The 26,646-nt window shown below is 37.9% G+C and overlaps 1 protein-coding gene across 5 annotated transcripts in view; it reads left to right on the top strand.

Moving 5' to 3' along the window:
* Positions 1-25,915, top strand: part of SRBD1 (S1 RNA binding domain 1) — a 221,423-nt gene extending 195,508 nt beyond the window's left edge. For 2 of the 5 annotated variants that reach the window (XM_040453851.1, XM_040453852.1), the window contains exon 21: positions 1,137-2,027. In XM_040453851.1, the coding sequence (XP_040309785.1) occupies positions 1,137-1,426 (290 nt within the window). In that variant the 3' untranslated portion in view covers positions 1,427-2,027. The other 3 variants (XR_005784228.1, XM_040453849.1, XM_040453850.1) reach the window with 3 other exon arrangements.
* Positions 25,916-26,646: the final 731 nt, after the last annotated feature.

Consider the following 26,646-nt stretch of genomic DNA (forward strand, 5'->3'; position numbering starts at 1 on the left):
TTAACAAGTAATCAGGATCAAGCCAACAGCTGTGGAGGAAAAGGAAGTGGGATGGGTGGAGGGAAAATGAGGCCTTGGTAAAAGGAGATCCAAGCATAGAATGTTCTTTGTTATTAGAATCAACATTCAGTAATCCTAGGAAAGGGGGCCAAGAAGAGCATGGGAAAATGGAATCCACAGATAACCCCAGAGTCCCACTTAGACTTTTATTTCTACCCTTCTCCCTCATGAAACCTCTGTTGTTGTTCTTGTTTTGTTTTTACTAGAGCCATGATTCCTTGGCACGCTTAATACCCACTTTTTGGGAGGATGGTGTTAACGAACACTGTACGCATACACCGGGGCGAACAAGAAAAGAGGGCTGTAAGGAACTTGAGAGCAGAGATCTGTGTGTCTTCATCTTTGTAGCTCTAGCACCCAGCAGAGTGTGTGGACAGGAGCTGATAAATGTTTGATGAATTGAATTGAAGGAGGAGAAAGAAGATTAGGTACTGGCCGATCTGGGTTTCTGAGCCATAGATAGTCAAGAATCTATTAAGTTTTTGATTGGGTTAATATATTCAAAATGGATGGAAATTGATTCGTGAATCCCAAATTCATGGAGGGAAATGAGAGAGGAGAGCATTTTAATTTCATCTACACTTGACCAAATGTTGACATACTTTCTACCACCTGTAAACAGTTTGAGAATTCAGGAACTGGGGGGAAAACTCCCCATCTTCTGTCGGGGAAGATCTTACTTTTCTCAATGTTTGTCATTTGGCCTTGCGTATTCATTGAACAAAGATGTTTTCCCATCACCTCCTCATAAAAAGGAACACAAGACCCTCTATTCTTCTCGGTCCTTGTGTGTACTACTAATGTTTGCATGTTAGCAAGATAGAGTTTGGAGAGAAAAAAGAAAAAAGGTAAATTCTCCTGACCGTTACTACTATGCGAATGCTGCTTCTCCAGCTGAGATACATTTTCCCTGAAGGCAGGCCTGGGTTTCAGCTTCTTTCATGGCCCCTCTCAATGCTTACTCCTGGTCCAGCATGTAACTGACACGTGGTAAATACTTATTTACTAATGCATCTTGTGTCTAGGAGGTACAGGACCTACTATTTACGCTGTCTTTTTTTCCCGTTTCCTTGTAGATTTTGATAAACCTGATTTCAAGAGAAGCATAGTCTGCTTGGAAGACCTGCAGGTTGGGACAGTTCTCACAGGCAAAGTCGAGAATGCCACTCTGTTTGGAATTTTTGTAGATATAGGAGTGGGGAGATCAGGGCTGATTCCCATACGAAATGTGACAGAAGCAAAACTTTCTAAAACAAAGAAGAGAAGGAGTCTTGGACTGGGCCCTGGAGAAAGAGTGGAAGTCCAAGTACTCAACATTGACATCCCCCGATCTAGGATTACTCTGGACCTCATTCGGGTGTTGTGAGTGTCGTACTAAAAGTCAAATACTGATTTTATTTCCTCATTTCTACAGGTGGGCAAGAATAAGTCAGATGTTTGTGAATTCTAGGTAGCAGGTGAGAAAGAATTCACTCAATATCAGAAGTATTTTTCAAACGCTTTCCTTATTTTTCTTCCTGAATAAATAGAAAAGTAACAGCTCAATTTCTTTTCCCCTTAAAGAAAACAACTAATAGACATCCTTATGGTCTTTACTTAGTAAATGATTTTTTGACCCAAATCTTATTTTTTGTATTTCATCTTAGACTCCTTTTGCATTTTGTATAACAAATTGTTTCATTTCTACTCGCCAGCTTGCCTTGCTGGACTTGTATGGAATTGCTTTCTTCATCTGAATTGTACGATGTTTCTTGACATAGAAGGATGGGCAGTGTTTCGCCCTCCCTTTTTTACAGATTTTTTTAAATCAGGTCTTTTGGACTTGATTCATGATTTTCTCTTGCCAAGTAAATAAAAAATAGGCCAATTAGATCCTGATGTGTTCATAACCATCAAGTGAATGGCTCAAAGCATTTCTGAGAAGGATATATGTATCGACCCCTACAATAAAGTTCTGTGGCTGGTGACCTTGTTTTTGTTATGTTAACTCAGTGAATGACCTAGGAGTACATCTTGATTAAAGATGTGGCACATATGGGAAGCCTCTGGAAATTGGAAGGATGGCATTCGGTTTGACTTTGCTTACCACAGAAGGGCATAATATTCTTTCTTAAGCATTCAGATTAAACTTCAAAGGGGGGGAAGAAATGGCCTTCCTAAAGACTGACTATAGATCAGGTATGAAGGGGCAAGAAAAACAAGTAGATAAAGCAAGTGACTCTTAACTCTGTTTTTGTTCAGTGGAGATGGTGAGTATTAGCATGCCCATTCAGGGTCAAAATTGTTTAAATAGAGCCCATACTAGACTGGTGTTTTGTCCATTCTGGCTGCCCTGGCTGATTTGCTTAATGGAGTCATTTGCATGACTGAATGAATACCTGGTTTTCTCCATGTGTAATGAGTGGAAGATGGTTCCTAAAGAGGGTAACCAGTCCTGCGCTTATTGCCTGGAACAGTCCTAGTAAATACTCATTTGTCCTGGTATGATTTTTAATAGTGCTTCTTTTTTATTCCCAAACTGTCCCGTTGTGCATAATAAGTCATATGATCACCTTAGTAATACAGTCCCTTACAAAGTCCCTTACAAAGTCCAATAAATTGGACTGCATTTATTGATAGTTCTGCCTGGTAGTTTGCCAGTCTCAAAATATGCGGTCTTCCAACTGTTGTACGTAGATTTTTTTTTAAGGCAGTAGGTCCCTTAAAAGTTGTATAACTGAAGGCCTGTTTTCCTGACAGTTTCATTTCTGAAATGCTTTTCTCTCTGTTACTGGTCTTTAAGAGACAATGGATCTTAATGTTGTACTTTAAGTTGACCTTCCTACTCCTTCCAGTGTTCTTCCTGGTTCATAATTTGTAGATCAGTGATGAGCGATATGCACCCAAAGGGTCTTATTCTGAAGCCTGCAATGTAATTTAAAAAAAATGCTTTTTTTTTTAATTGAAGCATAATTGGCATATAACATCATATTAGTTTCAGGTGTACAACATGATTTGATATTTGCATATATTTCAAAATGATTACCATAATAAATCTGGTTAACATCTATCACCATATATGGTCAAACAGATGCTTTTGGTGAAGAAGTCCTCTCGTTGGCCACTTTAAATGCAGGAACCAGAGCATTTGAAGCATCTCTGTTGACCTGGTACCTAAGCCTGTGTAGACACAAGAAGAGCTTGATATTGAACTGGGTTGCATGGCTGGTCCTTTCCAGCCCAAACATGGTGGAAGCTCTAGAAGGCCTACACTGGGAAAAGTGGGACATGTCTCATTCATCATGTACCCCTAGAAAGTAGCATGGCTCTTGGTGATCAGTATGTTCAACTAATCCTAGTCCCTATCCTACTGATAATCCACAATGTGACTTTGAGCTGGTATCTTTACTTCTCTGGGCCTCCTTTTCCCAAGTTTAAAATGGGCATGATTGTAATACAGCATTAATTCTCCCAAAATTTATTGGTGTCCTCCTGACACTGACCATACAGTTATGATGGGAGAATAGACCTTATCCCTGCCCTTATGGAGCTTAGAGTCCATTGAGGAAAAAAGAATCTTTAATTGAGAAATCACATGCAAATGTAAAGTTACAATGAGGATAAGCAATATGATAGCTAGCATGTAATAGAGTGGTTTACTTAGTCAGAAATGTCAAAAAATGTTTCGGAGGGGTTTCACTGAAATGTGAAAGATGTCCAGAAGTTAACTAGATAGATACTTTGCTGACCTTAACAAGAGTTGTTTCTGATAAATGGTAGGGGTGAGAGCCTGATGGGATTGGTAAATAGTGGGAGGAGTTAGATTGGGGATTTTGAATAATAGACAATTTGTTCAGGAGGTTTGGCTGTCAAGCGAGAAGAGAAATCGTATAGTGGTTGGCAGGGGAAATGGAGTCCAGAGGGAGTTTTTGTATTTTTTTAAGAAGAAATAATAATATGTACAAATGGAAATGAGCTAGTAAAACAGGAAAATTTGAGACGGGAGACCGAGGGGAATCGCTGGAATGATCCACTTGAGTAGATGAGACTGGGTGGGATCTAGTACACAGTGACTGGTCTGAAATAGGAATACAAACAGTGTGTCCATCTTAAAAGAGAGAAGATTGCATGGGCCCAGACATAGGGAGGAGAACATGATGATGGAAGCTCATAGAAGGTCTCCTTGGGTCACTTCTATTTCTCTCATTGAAATAAAAAGGAAGGTCATCATAGGAGCCTGAAGATCAGGGGTAAAGAGAGTTGGAGGTGTGAGAAGAAAGGAAAAGGAGAGAAAAGGATGAAAAGAGTGAAAAGCCTAGGGAAATAGAGTGTGACTTCCAGTCAATGTTAAATGTTCCACTGCAGGTTAAGGGTCAGGCAAGTGGAAGATCAGTGCACTTGCTTATATAATTTTCTTCCACCACATCAGCTGGATGGGCACAGGTGGTGAGGTGGATCTAATCAGGTTTGGGAGTTTGCCAAGTGAGTAAAATGAAGAGAAGAGCAAGGAAGTTGAGGGAATGTGGACAAAAAAATTGTTGACCATGGAATTTAAACTCCTTAAGAAAGAGTGTAATGGGAAAATGAGGGGCAGTGAAAAAGCACAGGATTGATTGTAGGTCCTGATGGAGTTGGAGGAATGTTAGAGTGGAGGTAACAGAGGACATAATGGGTGAAAGAGTGGCCATCAACAGTGGGAAGCTTAACTTTGAAGTTACAGCTTTCAGGGTTGCAGTGCTTGGTAATTATAAAAAGGGGGGGGGGGATGATCACAGGAATAAGTAGCAGCGGTAGAAGACCAAGGATAAGATCATTAGAAAAGAGAAAGTCAAGGGGCTCCTGAGTGACTAGTGGATTAAGCAGCCAACTCTTGATTTCAGCTCAGGTCATGGTTTGTGAGTTCAAGCCCCTCATTGGGCTCTGTGCTGGCAGTATGGAGCCTGCTTGAGATTCTCTCTCGCTTGCTCTCTCGCTCGCTCGCGCTCTCTCTCTACACCTCCCCTGCTCATTCTCACGTGTTCTCTCTCTCTCTCAAAATAAATAAACATTAAAAAGAGGAAGTCAGGGAATTGAACCTTCAGGAAGAATTATCTATGTGGATAATGATTTTAGGAGGCTGTCACAGTAATGCAGGCATAAAATAACGGTGGCTTGGACAAGAATGTTAGTGGTAGAAATGGTGAGAAGTGGTGGGATTCTGGATATATTTGGAAGATGAACACAGAGCCAAACAGGATTTCCTGGTGTATTGGATATAAGATGTAAGACAGACTGGAGTCTAGGACAGTTTTTGGCCTAAGCAACCAGAAGGATGAAATTGTTATCTACTGACATGGAGAAGACTGTGTTGGACGGTTTGGGTGAAGGACTTTATTTTGGACCAGTTGAGTTTGAGATCCTTATTAGACATCTAAGTGGAGATGCCAAATAAGCAGTTGGCTCTTTCAGGCTCTTTCTGAAGTTCAGGGAAGAGAGCTAGGCTGGAAGTGTCAGTTGGTAATCGGCAGCATAAAACTGTACTAACAGGGGCGCCTGGGTGGCGCAGTCGGTTAAGCGTCCGACTTCAGCCAGGTCACGATCTCGCGGTCCGTGAGTTCGAGCCCCGCGTCAGGCTCTGGGCTGATGGCTCAGAGCCTGGAGCCTGCTTCCGATTCTGTTACTCCCTCTCTCTCTGCCCCTCCCCCCTTCATGCTCTGTCTCTCTCTGTCCCAAAAATAAAAATAAACGTTGAAAAAAAAAAAAGAAAAAAAATTTTTAATAAAAAAAACTGTATTAACAGCCCCAAACTGAATCAGATTACCAGTGGGTATAAATTCTTTGAACATCTCCCTAAGGGCAGGAATTTGTCTTGTCATGGCAGGGCCTGCCTAGATGCCTATTCAGAATTCTCCCCCTCTTCCTTACTAAAAGAATTCTGATTTGAGGGGGGGGCGATAATGTGACTAATGGACGCAGATGTGGCTATGTGGTGTAGTTCTGGCCAGTGAGTGTAGGCAAAAGTCATGGGGTGGGATTCTAGAAAGGCTAGAAACAGTGGGTATCAGGACCAGCTATCATACTTTCCTTATCTGGTACCCTTGCCCTCCTTCCTGCTTGGAGTGCAGACAGAATGCCGGAAGTGCTGGAGGTCAGACAGTGACAAACACTCAATAGCGACTGCTGGACAGAAAGATAGAAAGTTCCTGAATCCATCTTGGCATTGTAGAGTCACACTACAGCCCTGAACTGCCTACTCTGGACTTCACGTTAGGTGAGAAAAATAAAAGTTTTATTCATTTAAGCTATTGAGGGGGCAGGGGAAGGTTTAGAGCAAAGTATATTCCATAATATATATCTGTGTTGTGCCATACTTAAATACCCTGTATTTAATACCAGCATGTGACAGGTACTCAATAAATGTTGATTGGATGAGTACATACCTAATAAAAGAGTTTAATAAAAATAGTTGAATATAAAGTGTTCCCTAAAATCCAGTTTTCCTTACTCATGTTAGACAATATGATGGAATAAACAGTTCCCATTTATTACAACAACACACTGTAAAATATCTAGAAATAATCTTACAATGTACAAGATCAGTATGAACAAAATGTGTAAAGCTTTACTAATGAATATAAAATAAAGCAGAAAGCATGAAGGCATACCGTGTTCCTGGATTGGAAGACATGGTATTGTAGAAAAATGAGTCCTCCAAAAATTATTATATATGTCTACTTTTGGCAGAAATCTAGTTATTCTAATCAGCTTTGCTTTTGTTTGTATGTGTATTTAAACTTAAGCTAAAAATTAAACTTATTTCAGGGTGCCTAGGTGGCTGAGTCGGTTGAGCATCCGACTTTTGATTTCACCTCAGGTCATGATCTCACAGTTTGTGAGTTTGAGCCCCACAGTGGGCTCTGTGCTGATGGCGCAGAGCCTGCCTGGGATTCTCTTTCTCCCTCTCTGTCTGCCCCTCTCTTTCTCTCAAAAATTAAAAAAAAATTTTTTTTTACAGTTTAATTAAAAAATATTAAACTTATTTGGAAGAATATGTAAAAAAAATTCAAAACAATACCTTAAAAGAATAATATGAGGGAATAATATGAGGGAATTTGTCCTTCCAGATATAAAATATAGTCAAGAGCTGCCATAATTTAAACAGTATGGTAATAGCACAGGAAGAGATAAACAAAACAGTAGAATAACCAATTCGAAATCAGTGGGGATTTGGGGGGCCTGGATGGGTCAATCCATTAGGCGGCTAACTCTTGGTCTCAGCTTAGGTCTTGATCTCAGAACCATAAATTCAAAGCCCACATTGGGCTCCTCCCTGGGTGTGAAGCCTACTTTAAAAAAACAAAAACAAAATCATTGGAGATTTAGTGTGTGTTAAAAGTGGCATTTCATATTGAGGCAGAATCATATTGACATGCTGTACACAAAAATAAATTCCAGATGGGTTAAACACAGATAAAATTGTAAAAGAACTATAAGCAAACATAGAAGAGCTTTAAGAAGTGATTGAACAACCATGGTTGTAGAATGCAAGAAAAAATAGAACATGGGCCTATAGACCTAAAAGTTCCATTCAGAAGACATTTATTGGATACCTCCATGAGATCCCGTGCCAGGTACTGGAGACAAAAGATGAATATGATATCTTTTGAGGATGTCTGCAGCCATGGGGAGTTGGAATTTAAACTGCGGCACAGAATATTTTAAGTTAAATATCATGGGCGGTTTGGAGTTAAGCCTGGCTGCTATCTACTTCAGAATATGGTGTCATCCCATCTCATTTGCAGCCAAAAGACCCTTTGGAATACTTGGTTTTGCATTAATGGAGTGCTCATGTTGAGGTGTCTATACCTCTAATCCTGACCTCGGAGTTAGCACTTGTGTTAAAACTAGAGACGGAAAGAAGGGACAGAATGGAAAAAACAAAAATACGTATTTAGTCAGTCTTGTCATTTTGGCTTCCTGCCTGAAATCAGTCATAATGAGTTGGATTTAAATAACAGATCATGGAGAACTTCAGAATGACTGGGCTCATTGCCAAAGCAGTCTGTTCCACAGGAAGAAAGATATAGATTTCTTCCCACTCACTCATTTTATATGGTGAGGATGATTCTGTGCGTGGAGGCTGAGTTTATTATTTAGAGGCAGAGTAGGATAAGCAGACTCTGGTCCTGTCAGCACTAAAAATTACCTTTTTAGAAATTAAATGTCACCCCCTGAAAAGATTTGCTATTCTCTTACCTCATCTCAAGAATCTAAACAAGGATTATAATCCCCCTCCTCTCCAGTATTTTTAAGGAGAAACGTCTATCCCAGAAGAGAGGAAATAAATTATCAATCTAAATACTATGGGGAAACCTCTCATGTACTGGAGAATTTGTTACAGCTATATAGTCCATCTCATGTGACAGGTCAATCCTAGCAGAAAAATCTAAAGTTAGAGATGCAGTGTTGAAGGGAGAGATGGGTGAGGGAGGGAGAGCAGTGGAATAGCCCAGCATTGTTTTGTCTCAAGTTTTGAGAGTCTTGTTTTATCTAAGTAATGAGGCCAAATGTACGTCTCCAGATTTGTTATAGTATTTTGCAAAAGCAGTCAAGTAATAGATGGACAAAAGCCTGCTACTGAAAGCTTCCCACTTCTGATGAACTTTCCACCTCCTTATAGCCAGGCGCACAGTAACTGGGGAGGTTCTCCCCAAGAGAGCAACTCGCCTTTGGATGTCTTTCTCCAGTCCCAGCCGCCATGGTTCTTTGATCACTTGATGACATTTGCCCACCTGCTTCCCAGGTTTGAATCTCTTGGCCATGAAGAAGAGAGTGGCACCAGTGAAAGTCGGACCTAAGGTTTGTTCAAGTTCTTTGCTTCACAAGGTTAAAAATGATTCCATGAAGCTAAAACTTAATATGCCAGCTGAGTCAAATTTGGTATAATTTGCTACCTGGGTAACCAAAACCACTGAATTTCTGGTAAACTAACAACCTCACTTCACCTATAATGGCACCCTCAGGGAACAACTGAAGGTATTTTGGTCATTTTCTTTTAACTTTATTTTCATTATTTTTCCCAATTGAAAGAGTAATACAAATATTGTCAAAAGTGCAAATAATGAGGGGCGCCTGGGTGGCGCAGTCGGTTAAGCATCCGACTTCAGCCAGGTCACGATCTCGCGGTCCGTGAGTTCGAGCCCCGCGTCAGGCTCTGGGCTGATGGCTCAGAGCCTGGAGCCTGTTTCCGATTCTGTGTCTCCCTCTCTCTCTGCCCCTCCCCCGTTCATGCTCTGTCTCTCTCTGTCCCAAAAATAAATAAACGTTGAAAAAAAAAAAAGTGCAAATAATGAAATATAAAAGCTGGTGAAAAACAAAAATCCCCTGTAATTTGAGGAATAGCCACCTTTTCTAGTTTATATTTTTTCTCAACTTTTTCTGCACATAGACTTCTTCATATATAAATATTTTTAACAAATCAGGGTGAGATTATATACATTATACCTTTTTATAATGTAGTACATACATCTTTCCATGTTAGTACCTACGTATCTACCTTGATATGTTTCATCGTATGTATGTAAATCACTGCGAACAGTTCTGTGGTGAACACCATGGCACATTGTTCTAGTGCTAGTACTCTTTCCAAGTATACACATGTTTCATTGTTCACAGCTATTATGGAAAACCCCATAAAGATAAAGATCAGGGGCACCTGGGTGGCTCAGTCGGTTAAGCGTCCGACTTCAGCTCGGGTCACGATCTCGCGGTCCGTGAGTTCGAGCCCCGCATCGGGCTCTGGGCTGATGGCTCAGAGCCTGGAGCCTGCTTCCGATTCTGTGCCTCCCTCTCTCTCTGCCCCTCCCTCGTTCATGCTCTGTCTCTCACTGTCTCAAAAATAAATAAACGTTAAAAAAAAATTTAAAAAAAAAAAGATCATGTAATGAAACTTCTATTTTGGTATGTCTGTCTGTATATTTGTATTGATACTAGGTTAAGATGTAAAATACATTCTTTATTGTAGGTTGAGATTTTTTTTTTTTAAGTATGAAAACTGAGGGGTGCCTGGGTGGCTCAGTCGATTAAGCACCCAACTCTTGAGTTCAGCTCAGGTCATGATCTCACAGTAGTGAGGTCGAGCCCCACATCGGTCTCCACACTGGGCGTGGAGCCTGCTTAGGATTCTCTATCTCACCCTTTGTCCCTCCCTTGCTTGTGCTCTCTCTCTTTCAAAAAAAATTTTTTTTTAAGTATGAAAACCAAGGCTGGGAGGCATCTTTCTCTGTGGAGAAATCCTTTCTGCTCTCCTGAACTGAGCATGTTCCCCCTCACCACAGAGCCTGTGTAGGTGTCCTGTCATTCCTCTTGCCCGGAGCAGCCTCCCTTTGTTCTCACCCCCACCCCTTTGGATGTCACCCCAGATGGCATTTTCTCAGAAAAGACTTACTGAACTCCCAGACTAAATCAAGTTCACTTTTGTAGGCTCTCCTTGCACCATGTGATGCAACTTCCCTTCACTTCCTACACACAGTTTATGACTATACATTTATGTATGTGATAATAGCATTTAACTAATATCTTCCTCTGTCGATTGGAAACTCCACCAGGACAGCAACCTTGAATTCCTATCGCTATCCATGGTATTGGAACCTTCCCCCCTTTTTATTCATTCCTTACATCCTCAGATTTTGACTCCAGCTTCACCAGACCTGAGTTGTCCATTGTTTACCTTGATTCCTCCGGTTACAGTGGTTGGCCTTGGTCTCTGCATTAGCTTTGCATTAGGTTTTCTAGAAAACAGCATGAGAAAAAGCTCTGCATTAACTCTGCATTAGGTTTTCTAGAAAACAGCATGAGAAAAAGCTTATGTACTCATGTTCTATTGGGGTTTACAATTCCAGGGCAGGAAGAGCAAGGGAAAGGGGAAAATGAGTCCAGGTAGTGAGAGGGCAAAACGAGATGTGCATACAGCCTCATAAGAAAACACTGCCAGCTTCTTAGAGGCCAGGTTGTCTTTGAAGAAGTTATATGGAATGATGGTGGCTCAGATGGTAAGAGGGTGGAAGGAAGGTAGGAAAGAGGAGGAGTTCATCTGCTTTCTCCTTCCTGTCTCCTGTTTCGCACTGGTCACAGTTCATCCTACCAGGCATGGACTCCCCCATGCTTCTAGGTTGCCTTCTGTGGACAATTGCTAAGGAGGTAGGTATGGTTGGGTCAGACCTTTGTGTTGGAGCTACTTTGAGTCTCACTGCAACAAGTGTGATAGAGGCCACACTGAATTCTAGTCCTTATCCCCACTTCTCCAGTAAGCAGCACTAACTGCAGTGCTCAGCATCTGGCTGAGGATGAGAGTAGGGGTCACCTATTGAGGCTGGGTGAATCTGGGAGCATAAACAAGTCCAGTACAGCCTCTGGAGCATTAGAATTGAGCTTCCTCCAAACTAACTGTTTCTGTGATCCACTAGCTCATGAACGCCCACCTTCCCTCCTTTTCCCCCCAGTTATCCCTTGCTCCTATTCTGTACTTGTAGAGCTCAACTCTCACCCAGCTGCCTAGCCAGCTCTCCAGCAAACCAACCCCAGCATCTACCCATCCCTGGCCTCATAATGTATGGCAGCACTGGGTAACCTAGGTGCTGAAAAGCCTATGAACCTATTCGTTCATTATTTACAAGGTTCCCTTAGATTACTTCCCTCCCACCTGCACCTCTAAGAACACTGGGCAGAGACTGCACTTCCACTAAAGAAAGAAAATTAGAAATTCAGAGCAGTGGGGAGATCTCTGTGCCTCATGGAGAGTTTGGCTCCTGTATGATTGATACTGGAAGCTGTTGGAGTTGAAAATGGACATGAGTCAGGGGCCAAGAAAACTAAAACTGACAATTAATTGGCCCTTAACCCATCACATCTTTCAAAGAGGAAAACATACCCTCCATGCTCCAGCCCATCCCCAAGATAAAAACATCAAAAACCCTAGGAGAGGATATGCAAAACCAGACTGTGTATGTCTAATTTGACAAAGGGTTATTTAAAAATAAATTGCTCAAGGCAAAGCACAGATGAAGAGAGTTCCTTTGGGCTTTGGCCAACTCTTCACTAATACTGTCTGCTGGCCCCAGTGAATAGAGCCAGGACCAAAGAAAATAGTCTGCAATCACAAATTTGCCTCCAGAAACTTTACCTTGGTCTTGTTTGAGTTTGGGTTTTGCTAACAGCTTTATTGAGATATCATTCACCATTTTTAAAAATTTCTTTTTATGTTTTTTCATTATTGAGAGAGATATAGAGAGATAGAGAGAGAGACACACACACAGAGAAAAAAGCCCGGGAGGGGCAGAGAGAGAGGGAGACACAGAATCTGAAACAGGCTTCAGGCTCCAAGCTGTTAGCACAGAGCCCGATGTGGGGCTTGAACCCACGAACCGTGAGATCATGACCTGAGCTGAAGTCGGACACCCAACCGACTGAGACACCCAGGCGCCCTAGTTCACCATTTAAATAAAGAGCACAAAGCAATGATTTTCATAGAGTTATGCAACCATCACAGTGAACTTTAGAACATTTTCATTACTCCAACAAGAAACGCTGTTTTTCTACATCCTCCTCACCACTTGTTATTCATCTGTATTTTTTATTACAGCCATCTTAGTGGATGTGAAGTTGTTTCACAGTGTGGTTTTAAATGCATTTCCTTCATAAATAATAATATTGAGCATTTTTTCATGTGCTTATTGGCTGTTTGTATATTTTCTTTGAAGCAATGTCTATTCAGGCTCTCTGACCTCTTTTGAATTAGATTATTCTTCTACATTTTTAGGAGTTCTTTATATATTCTCTATGTAAGCCCCTTATCAGATAGATGATTTATAAAAACTTTCTTCAGTTCTGTGGGGTTTTCACTTTTTTTCATAGTGTCCTTTGAAAAGCAAAATTTTTGATAACATGTTGAATTTATTTTTTTCTTTTGTTTCCTGTGCTTTTGGTGTCATATTTAAGAGAACATTGCATAATTCAAGGTCATGAAGATTTACACATTTGTTTTCTTCTAAGAGTTTAATAATTTTAGTTCTTACATGTAGGTCTTTGATCCATTTTGAATTTTTTATTATATGAAATGAGGTAGAGCCCCAATTGATTTTGTTTTAATGTCCTAGCATTATAATTGTTAAAAGATAGTTCTTTCCTCATTTAATTATCTTGGTACACTTGTCAGTAATCAATTAACCATAGACTTATGGGTTCTATACTAAAGACAGATAGGTAAATTCTATTCCATTGGTCTTTATAACTGTACTTATGCAGTACTATCCAGTCGTGAGTACAGTATCTTTGTAATAATTTTGACATGACATGTGAGTCTTCCAACTCTATTCTTTTTCAAGATTGTTTTGGCTATTCTAGATCTCTTTCATTTGCATGTGGATTTTAGGATCAGCGTGTTAATCTGAAAAGAAGCCAGTTGAGATTTTGATAGGGATTGCATTGAATCTGTAGACCATTTTGGGGAGTCTTGCCATCTTAACAATATTAAGTCTTTCAATCCATGAGCATGGGATGTCTTTCCACTTACTTATGTCTTTAATGTCTTTCAACAAAGTTTTGCTATTTTCAAAGTTTAAGTTTTACACTTCTTTTGTTAAGTTTATTCCTAAGTATTTTATTCTTTTTGATGCAGTTGTAAATGGAATTGCTTTCTTATGTTAATTTTTTGAATGTTGGCTGCAGTGTATAGAAATACAGTTGATTATTTTATACTGATTTATGTCCTGCAAACTTACTGAACTCACTACTTTTAATAGTTTTTTTAGTGGATTCCTTAGGGTTTTCTATATATAAGATCATGCTATCTCTGTGAATGAGATAGTTTTATTTCTTTATTTCCACTCTGAATTTCTTTTATCTAATTTTCTTGCGTAATTTTTCTGACTAGAGCCTCCAGTACATTGTTGAACGGAAGTGGTGAGAGTGGATATTTTTGTCTTGTTCCTGCTCTTAAAGAGAAGGTGTTCAGTCTTTCATTATTCAGTTATGATTTAGCTGTGCATTTTCTGTACATACCCTTTATCAAGTTAAGGAAGTTCCCTTCTATTCCTAGTTTTTTAGTGTTTTTATCATGTAGGGGTATTGAATTTTTTCAAATTCTTTTTCTGAATCTATTAAGATGAGCATGTGGGTTTTGTCCTTTATTCTATTAGTATGGTATATTACATTAATTAATTTTTGAGTGTTAAACCAGTCTTTCATTCCTGGGATAAATTCCTTTTGGTCATGGTTTTTGTTATGGGTTGAATGAGCCCCCCCCCCCCCTCCCAAATTCATATGTTGAAGTCCTAACCTCCAGTATCTCAGAATGTGACCTTATTTTCAGAGAGGGCTGTAGAAAATGTAATTAGTTAAGATTCGGTCATTCTGGATTGAGGTGGACCCTGATCTGATTGACTCAGGTCCTTATAAAAAGGAGAAATTTGGACACAGACATGCACACAGGTAGAATGTCATGTGAAGACTGAAGTTATACTGCTACAAACCTAGAAACTACCAGAAAGTAGGAGAGGCCTGGAACAGACTTCCCTAGCACCCTCAGAATGAACCAATCCTGCCAATACATTGACCTCAGACTTCTAGCTTCCAGAACTGGGAGGTAGTCAATTTCTGTTGTTTAAACCATTCACATTGTGAAACTTTGTTTGGGCAACTCTAGCATAGCAAACTTACACAGTGAATTAATCTTTTTATATATTATTGGATTTGGTTTGCTAGTTTTTTGTTGAGAATTTTTTGCATCTGTATTCATAACAGATGTTGATCTGTAGTTTTCTTCAATTGTGATCTTTGTCTGGAGTCATTTTCTTAGTGTTTCAATAGGCTTACCAGATAAGATGATAGGTATCAACCTACTTCACATTTATAGTAACTTATTCCCAGTGAGATACAGAAACATCAACCCTATATAACTCTATTCCCTCCCCCCTTTTTAAAATTTTTATTATTGTTATATTATTGTTACATCTATGTATGTTACAAACCCAACGATAATACATTGATATAACCATGACTACATAATTTTATGTTAATTAAAAACCTGATAAAAGAGAGGAAAGCATTATACAGAGTTTATTATATTAACCTTTTTATCCACCATTCCTGGTTCTCTTCATTTGTACCTGATTTTCTAAGGAAAGAGGATCCACTGAAGATTTTTAGTGGGGAAAGGGGATGTGCAGCATTATTTGAGGACAGTTGCTCTGACAGACATGTGAAAGTGCATTGGGGGTGGTGCTAGGGATAGAAGTCCAGGAGGTATGTTAGGAAGCAGTTGTAGCAGTTAAAGTACAAGTTCATGGGAAGCCAATGAGTTTGGCTTCATTTTAAGTCTGTTGCCTTGTATTTTGCCTTCTCGAACTGGGAATGTCTAAGTCAGTGAGAATAGACACTGATTCAGTCCAGATGCATAAGTACACTCATTAGTACTTGTTGATGAACTGATAGCAATCCAAGGATAAACCCAAGATGGGAAAAATGCCTGGTCTGGTTATTTGAGGGGGCTCAGAATGAGAGACTTTCCCATGGCAATCCTCTGTGGAGAACATGATGCCTAGCAAGTAAAGCCCATTGCAGGCCATGGTGATAAAAGTAAATTGCCACACAGTTATGTGTGAATGCCAGGAAGGAGGGGGGTGGGGGGGGGGAGGAGGAGAAGGAGAGATTCTTCTTCATGCACGTGTCCCTGCAGCTGTCAGGGATGAGGTTACAAACCATGGAAGAGAATGCAGAATCCCCTTTCCCGTTCCCAGGGCAGATGACCTTTCAGAAATTAAACAAATCAATTCTGTGTCCTCAGAGGAAGCACGTTTGACTGCCCTAATTCAATGGGCTCTATTGTTTCAGGTGAAGCTAGGTGATTCAATTTATCATTGATATCCCTCCTAGGTTTTGTCTGTGAATTTTCCCCTGGAATAATTTTGTAAGATGAGGATTAGACAAACCACTACATACAGTATTTTTAAAAATACACAAAGAATAAAGAGCACTCTCCCCTAAGTGTAAAGGCATAGATCATGTGTAGTGGTTTTTCCAGTACAAGCAAGAGGTAACCAAGGCCTGAATAAGATAGTAGTGATATTTGCTGCAAGGGCACCTGGGTGGCTCTGTCTGTTAAGCATCCGACTTTGGCTCAGGTCAAGATCTCAACGGCTCATGGGTTCGAGCCCTGTGTCTGGCTCTGCACTGACAGTGTGGAGCCCACTTGGGACTTTTCCCTTTCTGTCTGTCCTCTTCTCTCTCTCTCTCAGAAATAAATAAATAATAATAATAAACATTAAAAAAAAAAGATTTGCTTGCAGAGTGCTCATAGAGGTAGTTGAGGGTGGCAAAAAATAATAATAAAAATGGCAAATGTTTGGAAGTTTAAAAATACTTCTATATAACATATCAATCAAAGAAGAAATCAAAGTGAAAATTAGAAAATACTTAGAACTAAAGAAAAGAAGAAAAATACAAACTATCAAAAATAGTAAAAATGCTGCTTAGCACTGCTGATTTCATACTACTGGAGTGATCTCAAAATCCTCAAGCTAAGAATTTTTTTTAAATGACTGTGCCCTTTGGCATCTGCAGGAGTGAATGCAAGTCTTCTGTGTAGGAGAATTCTCTCAGAAAAGTTCAAGGAATATGACCCCATAATCAAAAATTTTAAAGCAAACAAAACAAGTAACTATAAGAAGCAGCAGGAAAAAACAGCTGAGTGAGACAAACCCTTCACATATTAGAATTATTAGACACAGATTATAAAATAAGTGTATTTAATATCTTTTAGTGAGAGAAGAGGTTGAACACAACTCATTTGAAGGAGAATATTTTTTAAGTGATCAAGTAGGTGTGATAAACTAAATGAATACTTGGAAATGAAAAATATAATTGGAAATTTTTGCCATAAAGAAAACAAAAATTTTTATAAAATCAAATGTATCATTTCTGTTACCTTTATGTTTATTTTTTCTTTTAAATATTTAATCTATCTGGAATTTAATTCGGTGTAAGTGAAAGAGAGAATCCAATTTCATATTTTCCAGATGGCTACTCTCTTATCCTATTCATTAAATATGTCATTTTAGCCCACTAGTTTGAAATGTCAACTTTATCAGAAACTAATCCCAATATTTATTTGCATCTATTTCTAGGCTATCTATTTTGTTCCATAGATCTTTCTGTTCTTGTGCTGATACCAAACTTTTAATTACTGTGATGTTTGTAATACCTTTTAGTGTCTGATAGGGCTGTTCCTCCCTCATTACTCTTTCCTCACTTGATTCCCAAAGTAATGGTATTAATATTTTTCTTGAGAAAGTTCAATTTATATATGTATTTAGAAAGGATTGCCATCATATTCCATCACTCTATAAGAATATGTCTATTTATTAAAATATTTTTAGATGACCTTTCATAAGGTTTCCACATTTTCTTCATGTGAATCTTGTACATTTCTTAGATTTACTCCTAGGTATTCTATCATGTTTCTTGTTTTTGTAACTTGGGTATTTTTTGTTATATTTTCTAAATAACCATTCAGATATTGGAGAACTATTAATTGTGTTTTAATTTTATGCTCAGCTACCTGACTAAATTATCTTAGTCTTGGTAATAGTGATTTTTTTTAAGTTGATTTTTCTGAATTTTCTGCCGTAGCATCATCCTATCTACTAATGTTTTCTTCCTTTTCCTTTCTGATTTTATATATTTCATTTCTTTTCTTTAATGACGTCAGCTAGTAGCTAAAGTTAAACAATACTGGTAATGTACATCCTTGTTTTGTTTCTGATTTTAATGGGACTCAGTGTTTCACTATGTAGTTTCTAGCCTTTGAAATGATATATATACTTTTTCATGCTAAGAAGCTATTCATCTGTTACTATTTTATGATAGGGTTTTTTTATATGCCCTTTCAGCATCTACAGGAATGTTCATATAGTATTTCTCTTTTTTTGATATATATTTAAGTTGTATTACAATAATAGATAATATTGATCCATCTTTGCATTTTGGGTATGAGTTTGACTTAATCATGTTAGAGTCAGTTGGCTGATATTTTAGTTGCAATGTTTAGGGATTGGGACTATCTCAGTATTATGCTGAATTGGTATAAAGATTTTGGAATTGTTCCTTTTTATAGTCTAGAACCATTTAAATAATATTAGAGTTACATATTTCCTAAAGATTTGCTAGAATTCACTCACAAAATTTTCTGAAAATTGATCTATTGCATTTTCTTCCTTTTCTGGGGTCAATTTTAATAATTTGTATTTTCCGAATTATGTATTATATATATTTGCATAAAGCTGAACAATGTATTCTCTTATGATTCAATTTCCTAAGTATGCTTATTTCTATGTACTCATTTTTTCATATTTATATACATGCTTCTTTCTTTATTATTTATATTGTTTGACCAGCTTTCCTAAATCTTTACCTTTTTATTTTTCTTTAAGAACATTCTCTAGGACATGTTTATTTGTTCTATAGTTCTTCTCTTTCCTAATTCTTTAATTGTTTTTGTCTTTACTAGTATCTCCTTGCTTTTGTTCTTAAGATTGCTGTTGTTCTTTTTCTAACTTACTGAATTGGACACGTAATCATTTTCATTCTCCATTTGCCTTTCAATTGACAGAGGCTGTTTTTAGTAGTTTTTTTCAAGAAAGATCCCTAGGATTTGTGTTCTGTAAGTAGTTGTGTGTTTTAAGTCATCTGCATGTTGCCTTTATGCTTCAACTATACTTTGGCTGGAAATAAAATTCTTGGGTCATAGTATCCCTTAGAATTTGAAGACAGTGAATTTCTACAATGTTGAATGCTGCTTTAAGGAAGCCTGATGTCTCAGGGTGCCTGGGTGACTCAGTGGGTTAGGCATACGACTTGATTTCAGCTCAGGTCATGGTCTCATGGTTCGTAAGTTCGAGCCTGGCAGTAGGCTCTGTGCTGAGCAGACCCTGGTTGGGATTCTCTGCCTCTCTGTCTCAAAAATAAGTAAACATTGAAAATAAATAAGGAGGTATGAAGCAGCCTGATTTCTGTCTCTTCCCCTTGAGGTCATTTGGTTTTCTCTCTGAATGATCGTATCTTTGAAGTCCAGTAACTTTATTAGGGCATGTTCTAGTGCTGATTAATCTTTGTTCTTCCTGGAAGATGGTGCACCTGTTTAAATATATAGAGTCAAATTTTTTATTTCAGAAAATCTTCTTGAATTATACTGTGAATGTGTTTCATGTGCTGATTGTTCTGCTGTCTTCTGAATGCGTAGTTGAGCATTAACCTTTATGTATATGAGTTTTTCCTATAGTTCTATAAAATTCTTTTTTTTCTTTTTGAGTTTTAAAAAATGTTATTCATGTTCGTAAAATGTTACTTGACTTTTTAAAATGTGACTCAGTTTCCTTAAGCCTGTCTTCCATTTCTTTAGCTTGTTCTCAACAATATCTCATTCTTTCTGCAGTTTCCATTTCTGTGTGTCATTACTTTTCTACATCTTTCCTGGGCTCATTCAGGTCAATTTTATCTTTTCCGATGTTGTCTTATCATTTCTCCCTTCAGTCCTTTATCTGTGCTTTGAACTCTTGATTCATGGAGGCCACTTTTTCACTTGAAGTTTTTCAAAGAACTTTACTAAGTTCTTTGAATCCATAAGAAGTTACTTAGTCACAATTTTCAGCTATTCCACGATACATTTTCTGACATATGTTGAATTTGTTTTCTTATTTCTTTTGTCTTCTTTCCTGCAATGGTTTTGTCTCCTAGTCCCTTTTTAAAAAAAACTTTATTGAAATATAATTCACATATAATATAATCTACTGATTTAAAGTGTACAATTTGATATTTTTTAACATATTCATATGGTTGTGAAACCATACATAGTTCCTTTTATGTCACTCTCATTGTTGAATGCAGAGTCCTTTCGGAACCACCTATATGGGGAAAGAAAATGTGAGAGAGGTGTCAGAGGCTTTGAACAACCTCTGGGCCAGCAAGTCCTAACTTACAATAAAGCCCTACATATGTAAGGTCTAGTGGAATGTATTGTGAGTGTGGGTTGAGCCTTTATAGGAGAATTCAAGATGGCAAGCAGCATGGAGAACCTGAGCTTGTCTCATCCCTGAAATGCAGCCAGATCAGCACCAACCGTTTTGAATAGCTACAAAGTTGATGGGGGGCGGCCCCCGTAACACAAAAATCTGCATAACTCGAGCCACAGAACTCAGCAGGTGTGCAGTGCAGAGAGGTGAACTGGGGGAGAGCCTTTACAAAATATTAATTGAGTAGAATTGGTAGTTGCAATGCCATCCATTCACCTTAGTTTCCCTACTTTCAGAAATTTTTCCTGCAAAAATGTCATGTCTGTGTGGTTTCAAAGGGAGTCATGGAGAATTCTAGAACCAGTTTGCAAACCTCAGCCTTCCTTTAGACAAGCAACTATTGCTTCTGCTCCTCAGGGTATGCTACTAACTTGGAGCACTGTGCCTTGTTGACTCTGCTTGAGATCTGCCGCCATGGGTGTCGTCTCTTGGCACCCTTTCTTTGACCTAATTTTCACTGTACTTGGCAGCCTTTCTTTATAAATAATAAGGTTCAGGTTATAAGTGTTGCCCCATTCCTCCTAGACAGACTTTTTATTTCATTTGTATCCTTGTTATTTCTGATTGGTTTTAGAAAAACAGGTTCTGTCTTAGCTCCAGCTGCTATAACAATATGCCATAAACTAGGTGACTTATAAATATCAGAAATTTATTCACACAGTTCTGGAGGCTAGAAGTCTGAGGTCGTGGTTGGGTTCCCGTGAGAGCCTTCTTCGAGTCTGCAGACAGCTGACTTCTCACTAGGTTCTTGCATGGTAGACTGCAGAGAGAGGAAGCAACCTCTAACTCTTACGGGGGCAGTTACTGCATTTATAGGGCTTCCACTCACCCCAATTTCCTCCCAAAGACCCTATCTGCTAATTCCATTGCACCGGAGGAATGGGCGTGAACATATGAATCGAGTGGGGGACACAAACATTCAGTCCATAACAGAGTCAGAGATTTCTTTATTCTTCCATCTTAAAACATGAGGCTGATAGTTTTATTATTAATTTATTTCTTCTACTGGTTATTTTTTCAACTTTAATATATTTCCTGTCCAATTTAGACTATATATATTTTGATTCACTGCTTTGTAAAGTAAGAAAATAAAGATATCTACAATTCTGACCCCTTTTTCCTCAATTTTTCGTTTCTTTTTTCTATTTTCTATGTTGCCCTGCCACATCTGCTAGCATCCCAGTATTTTCACAGCTCTGAGATTTAAGGCATTTGTATTCTTTGTAACTGCAGTGAAGTGTCTGGGTGTTTTGTTTTTGTTTTTTGTTTTGTTTTGGTTCGTTGGTTTGTTTGTAAGTGTATTCTAAAACCTAGAAAAAATAGCAGTCGGTTGAATTTTTAGGACTCTAAATGTTGTGAACTACGGAGTAAAATAGTATTAATGGACCCTCAGAAAAGGAAACATAATTCTATGCCACTCTTTATTTTATTTTATTTTTTTAAATTTACATCCAAATTAGTTAGTATATAGTGCAACAATGATTTCAGGAGTAGATTCCTTAGTGCCTCTTACCTATTTAGCACATCCCCCCTCCCACAACCCCTCCAGCAACCCTCTGTTTGTTCTCCGTATTTAAGAGTCTCTTCTGTTTTGTCCCCTCCCTGTTTTTATATTATTTTTGTTTCCCTTCCCTTATGTTCATCTGTTTTGTCTCTTAAAGTCCTCATATGAGTGAAGTCATGATTTTTGTCTTTCTCTGACTAATTTCACTTAGCAAAATACCCTCCAGTTCCATCCACGTAGTTGCAAATGGCAAGATTTCATTCTTTTTGATTGCCGAGTAATACTCCATTGTACATATATACCACATTTTCTTTATCCATTCATCCATCAATGGACATTTGGGCTCTTTCCATACTTTGGCTATTGTTCATAGTGCTGCTATAAACATGGGGGTGCATGTGTCCCTTCAAAACAGCACACCTGTATCCCTTGGATAAATGCCTAGTAGTACAATTGCTGGGCTGTAGGGTAGTTCTATTTTTAACTTTTTGAGGAACCCCCACACTCTTTTCCAGAGTGGCTGCACCAGCTTGCATTCCCATATGCCACTAACTCTTGAGGGAGAATGTTCCAAGTATCATGTCAAGTGAATTATCTTTCTTATACTTGGAGAAAAGTATGCTATATTTTAATTGCTTCACATTTTCTGTAGAGTGCCCTTTCTAGGCTTTTAATTGCCTTTTTTCCTTATCAATATATGCATTATTTCTAACATACACAGTATTACATTTACCATAACATTAAAAAGTACATCTTTTTCACTATACTAACTTCTTGATAAAAATCTACTTTCTTCTTTGAAGGTAGCTTGCTGGGGTCCAGCTGGGGCTTGGTCCTTTCAAAGCTTGCTGCTTATTGGTCACCTGGGATTTTTTTTTTTTTTTATCACACTCATAGGTACACATCATTTTCTTGAGGCTTCAGTCTTTCTCATATTTTTTTTTGTTTAACTTGAATACATTCTTAGGTTGTTTTGTTTCTTAGAAAATATGCATGGGATACAAATACCTTGAGACTTACATGTCTGAAAATAGCCATTGATCTATTTAATTACTTGATTGCAAGTTTAGCTGAGCATAGATTTCTAGAACAAAGGTAATTCTTTCTTCTGAGGACTTTTAAAGTATTGCTCTATTCTAAATCTTTTTTTTTTTTTTGAAGTTTATTTGTTTATTTTGAGAGAGAAAGAGAAGGTGCGTGTGCAGGCAAGCAGGGGGAGAGGCAGAGAGAGGGAGAATCTCAAGCAGGCTCCATGCTATCAGAACAGGTGCCCCAAGTATTGCCCTAGTCTAGAAAATGATTTTACTGAAAATAAATCTGATGCCACTTTAATTTTTACTCCATTATAGGTGAGATACCTCCATTAAGAAATAACTGGCATTCAATAAATTGCATTATTAATGTGCAATTTGATAAATTTTAACATTTGCATACACCCATGAAACCATCCTTCTTTCCTCTCTCCACTCAGGATCTCTTTTAATGATGATGTGTCTTTTAGTTAACTAATCCTCTTCTTGTCTATTCATTTTTTAATTCCTGTTGAACGTTTTAACTTCAGCAATTTATGTGTATCCATTTGAGAATTTACATTTGATTCTCTCTTTTCATTATCATTGATTCTAGTTCTCTGGTGAAAGTCTCCCTTTTGTCCTATATTTTCTAGAACATATTAATCATAGTTAAAGTCATGCCTGATAACTCCAATATCCATATCATGTGTGAGCCTGTTCTAAAGTCTGTCGTACTCCTTGGTTTTGGTCAGTTGGTTTTATCTCATGGTGTGCATGGTAATCCTTTGATTGAATGCCCGATTTTATATATGAAATTTGTAGATACAATTTGAGGCTCCGGCAAATATTTTCTTCTTCCAGAGAAGATTTACCCTCCACTTGGCAGGCAATTAGAGTAGGGACAGATGACTTTAAACCAATCTGGGCTGAGCTGATTTGAAGTTGGACTTGAGTAGAGCATACTCTTCTACTTCCATCTTAGCCATACACCTGTGGTATTTTTTCTTCCAGAGGCTAATTGCAAGTCAGAGATCTATGCCAGGACCTCTCCCCATTAGTAGGCACTGGTCTCTAATTCTCTCACCGGCCTGAAGGATTTGCCCAAAGACTTGATTGGCTGCCTGGGTTCTCAAGGGCTGCTCTTTGCTTTGTGCTTCAGCTCTTGCACCTGATACATTTACAGTGAGCAAACTCACTGAAAGGAAAAGTTGTACAGAGTGTACCCCTCTTCTTCCTGGAATTCTTGCCCCTCAAGTCCTGTCAGTGATCTTAACATCCAAATTAAACTAAAAAAAGGAGCAAATCAAATCCAAAGAAAGTAGAAGGAAGAAAAAGAATACACAGAAACCAAAACTAATGAAATGGGAAACAGAAAAACAATAGAGAAAGTGAATGAAACCAGAACTGATTCTTTCAGGGAAGAAAAAAAAAAGGTAAACCTCTACCCAGCCTGATTTAAAAAGAGAAGAAAAAGAAAACACCAGTTACCATGATCAGGAATGAGAGGTAACATAACTACAGAACCTATTGATAAGAAAAATAATAAAAGAACAACTTTATTCAAATCAATTCAACAACTTAAATAAGATTGAATTTCTAGTTTAAAACCTTCCTACAAAGAAAACTTCAGACCTACATGGCTTCACTGGTGAATTTAACCAAACATTTAATAAAAAAAAAATAATACTAATTCCACACAAACACTTCGAGAATACTGAAGAGAGAAATACTTCCCAACTCATTCTATGAGGATAGCATTACCCTTTTACTGAAACCATAAAATAGAGGGATCAATATAATGAACATTAATGATATAAAACTTACTATCTTGAGGTGTTTAAAATATGTACAGGGAAGCCTGGCTGGTTCAGTCAGTGGAGCATGCAACTCTTGATCTTGGGGTTATGAGTTTGAGCCCCACGTGTGGTGCAGAGTTTACTTAAAATAAAAAAATTAAATATGTAGAACTATATGTAATTCATGACAATAATAGCACAAAAGGCAAGAAGAGAATTAAAAAACTTAAAGTGTTCTATAGTCCTTGCATTGGTGGAAATACAAATTTATGTTAGAGTCTAGCAAATCAAGATACATGTTGTATTGTAATCTCTAGGCTAACCACGAAAAGAACAGTCAAATAATGTATAATTAACAAGCTAATCAGAAGAGAAACAAAATGATTAAAAAAAACATTTGGTTGATTTTTTTTTTTTTATGCGCAAGAAAGGAGAGTGAAAACAGCATAGAACAGATGGGACAAACAAAAACACAGGTAAGATGATATATACAAACCCTAATGCATCAATATTTACTTTAAATGTAAGTGCTTGGATTAAAAGGCAAAGATTATTCAGTCCGGATGAAACAACAGAAACAAAACCATGGAGCCTCAAGCAGTAGAGCCTGCGCGAAGAAGCAGAGAGGATGCATTTGCAGGCACATTTCAGAACAGCCTACCAAGGTGTGTTTCCCCACGTTGAGGGACACATCCTGAAGTGTGACACCTGATCCTTCGTGAACAGTAGCAGGAGTCAAATGCACAGGCCGGTGGCAGATGCTTCCCCAAGACCAGATTTGGTTTTGAGAAACAAAAAGAAGATGGACTGAACAAGGAATCACACACTTAGAGTTCACCAACGGGTGCCGCTGATAAAGGCATAACACCTGGCTCCCCAAGTGTAATTCCAACAAGAATGTTGATATTAACAAGTTGGATGCAAGTGAAACAATGAAGATGTGTTGGAACCTCCCACATCCAACCATTGTGTGACTTCTTTGTGGAATTGGATCATAGTTTTGGAATACTGGAAGAGTAGGGGTTTTTCTTCTTCTCCTCTTCCTCCTCCTCCTTCTTTTTTTCTGTTCACAATGTACTGGCTGTAGATGTGACATATTTTTAAGTTTCATCTGTATCATTAACATTTTCTCCATCACTTTCTTAGATCTAGACCAGGGTCTGGCAAACTACATCCCAAGAGCCACATTAAACTTAGTTCACCTTACTGTTTTAAATTATCCATTCAGGTCTAAATATCGTAAGACTTTGATAGGCACCAAAATATGTGAATAAGCTCTTGTTAGAAGTACAAGAAATATTGTACATCATTCCTTTTTCCCTTGAGCTTCTATTTGCCTTTCACTTCTTTCACATAATTTTATCCCAGTGGAGTATCATTATGCTTAAGCATTTTTTGTGTTATTCCTATCATATTTCTCTGCAACAAAAAATGTATGAATTAAAATTTAATTTGTTTTAATTTCTTATGTCCATAAGTCTCATAAATATTAATTGTTTCCTCTGATGGGAGTTATTGCAGTTATTAACGGTATACAGTTAAACAAAACAAATGTTATGAATTTTGACAAATAATGATTAAAAAGTAAAAGTGTATTAGAAAATTATCATTTCATGATATTGAATGAGACATTTCTCAGTTCATGTAAGCACAGGTAAATGTTCAAGTATGATTTATTTTCAGAAAGAGACAGGCTTAGCATCAATTCTCTTCCTCCTTTTACATTTTATAGATATAAGCACTGAGAAAGAACCCTTATTGACATAAATAGCTGATAGAAAAGGAGTTTTACTAAACATCACTCAAGGCTTGGAAATCTTTTCAAGTAATATGCCAAAATAATGTAGGAATCAGCAAAAATTGTTCATAATGGTATATCACTAGTAATTTGAGTAGATCCTCCCTCATCTTTGTCAAAACCCAGGAATTAGAAACCACCCAACTTGTAAAAAATTTTGTTTCTAGTCTTTAAAGTCATTCAGTTTTTCAATTTCTGATAGTTTTGACAAAAGAGCCTTTCCAAGTCTTATCATATTACTATTATTTATTCTTGTTATTCTTAGAGAAATCTCATTTTTTAGCTTAAGTTAAAGTGAGATTTAAAAAACAACAACACAAATATGAAACTTGTACAGCCTTTGTGAAGAAAGTATAATCATGCTGAATTTCTGTTTTGTAAGACATCCTGAAAT

The sequence above is a fragment of the Herpailurus yagouaroundi genome, unplaced genomic scaffold, assembly GCF_014898765.1.
Source record: "Herpailurus yagouaroundi ecotype Mexico unplaced genomic scaffold, PumYag 210, whole genome shotgun sequence".
In the NCBI taxonomy this organism is placed as follows: domain Eukaryota; kingdom Metazoa; phylum Chordata; class Mammalia; order Carnivora; family Felidae; genus Herpailurus; species Herpailurus yagouaroundi.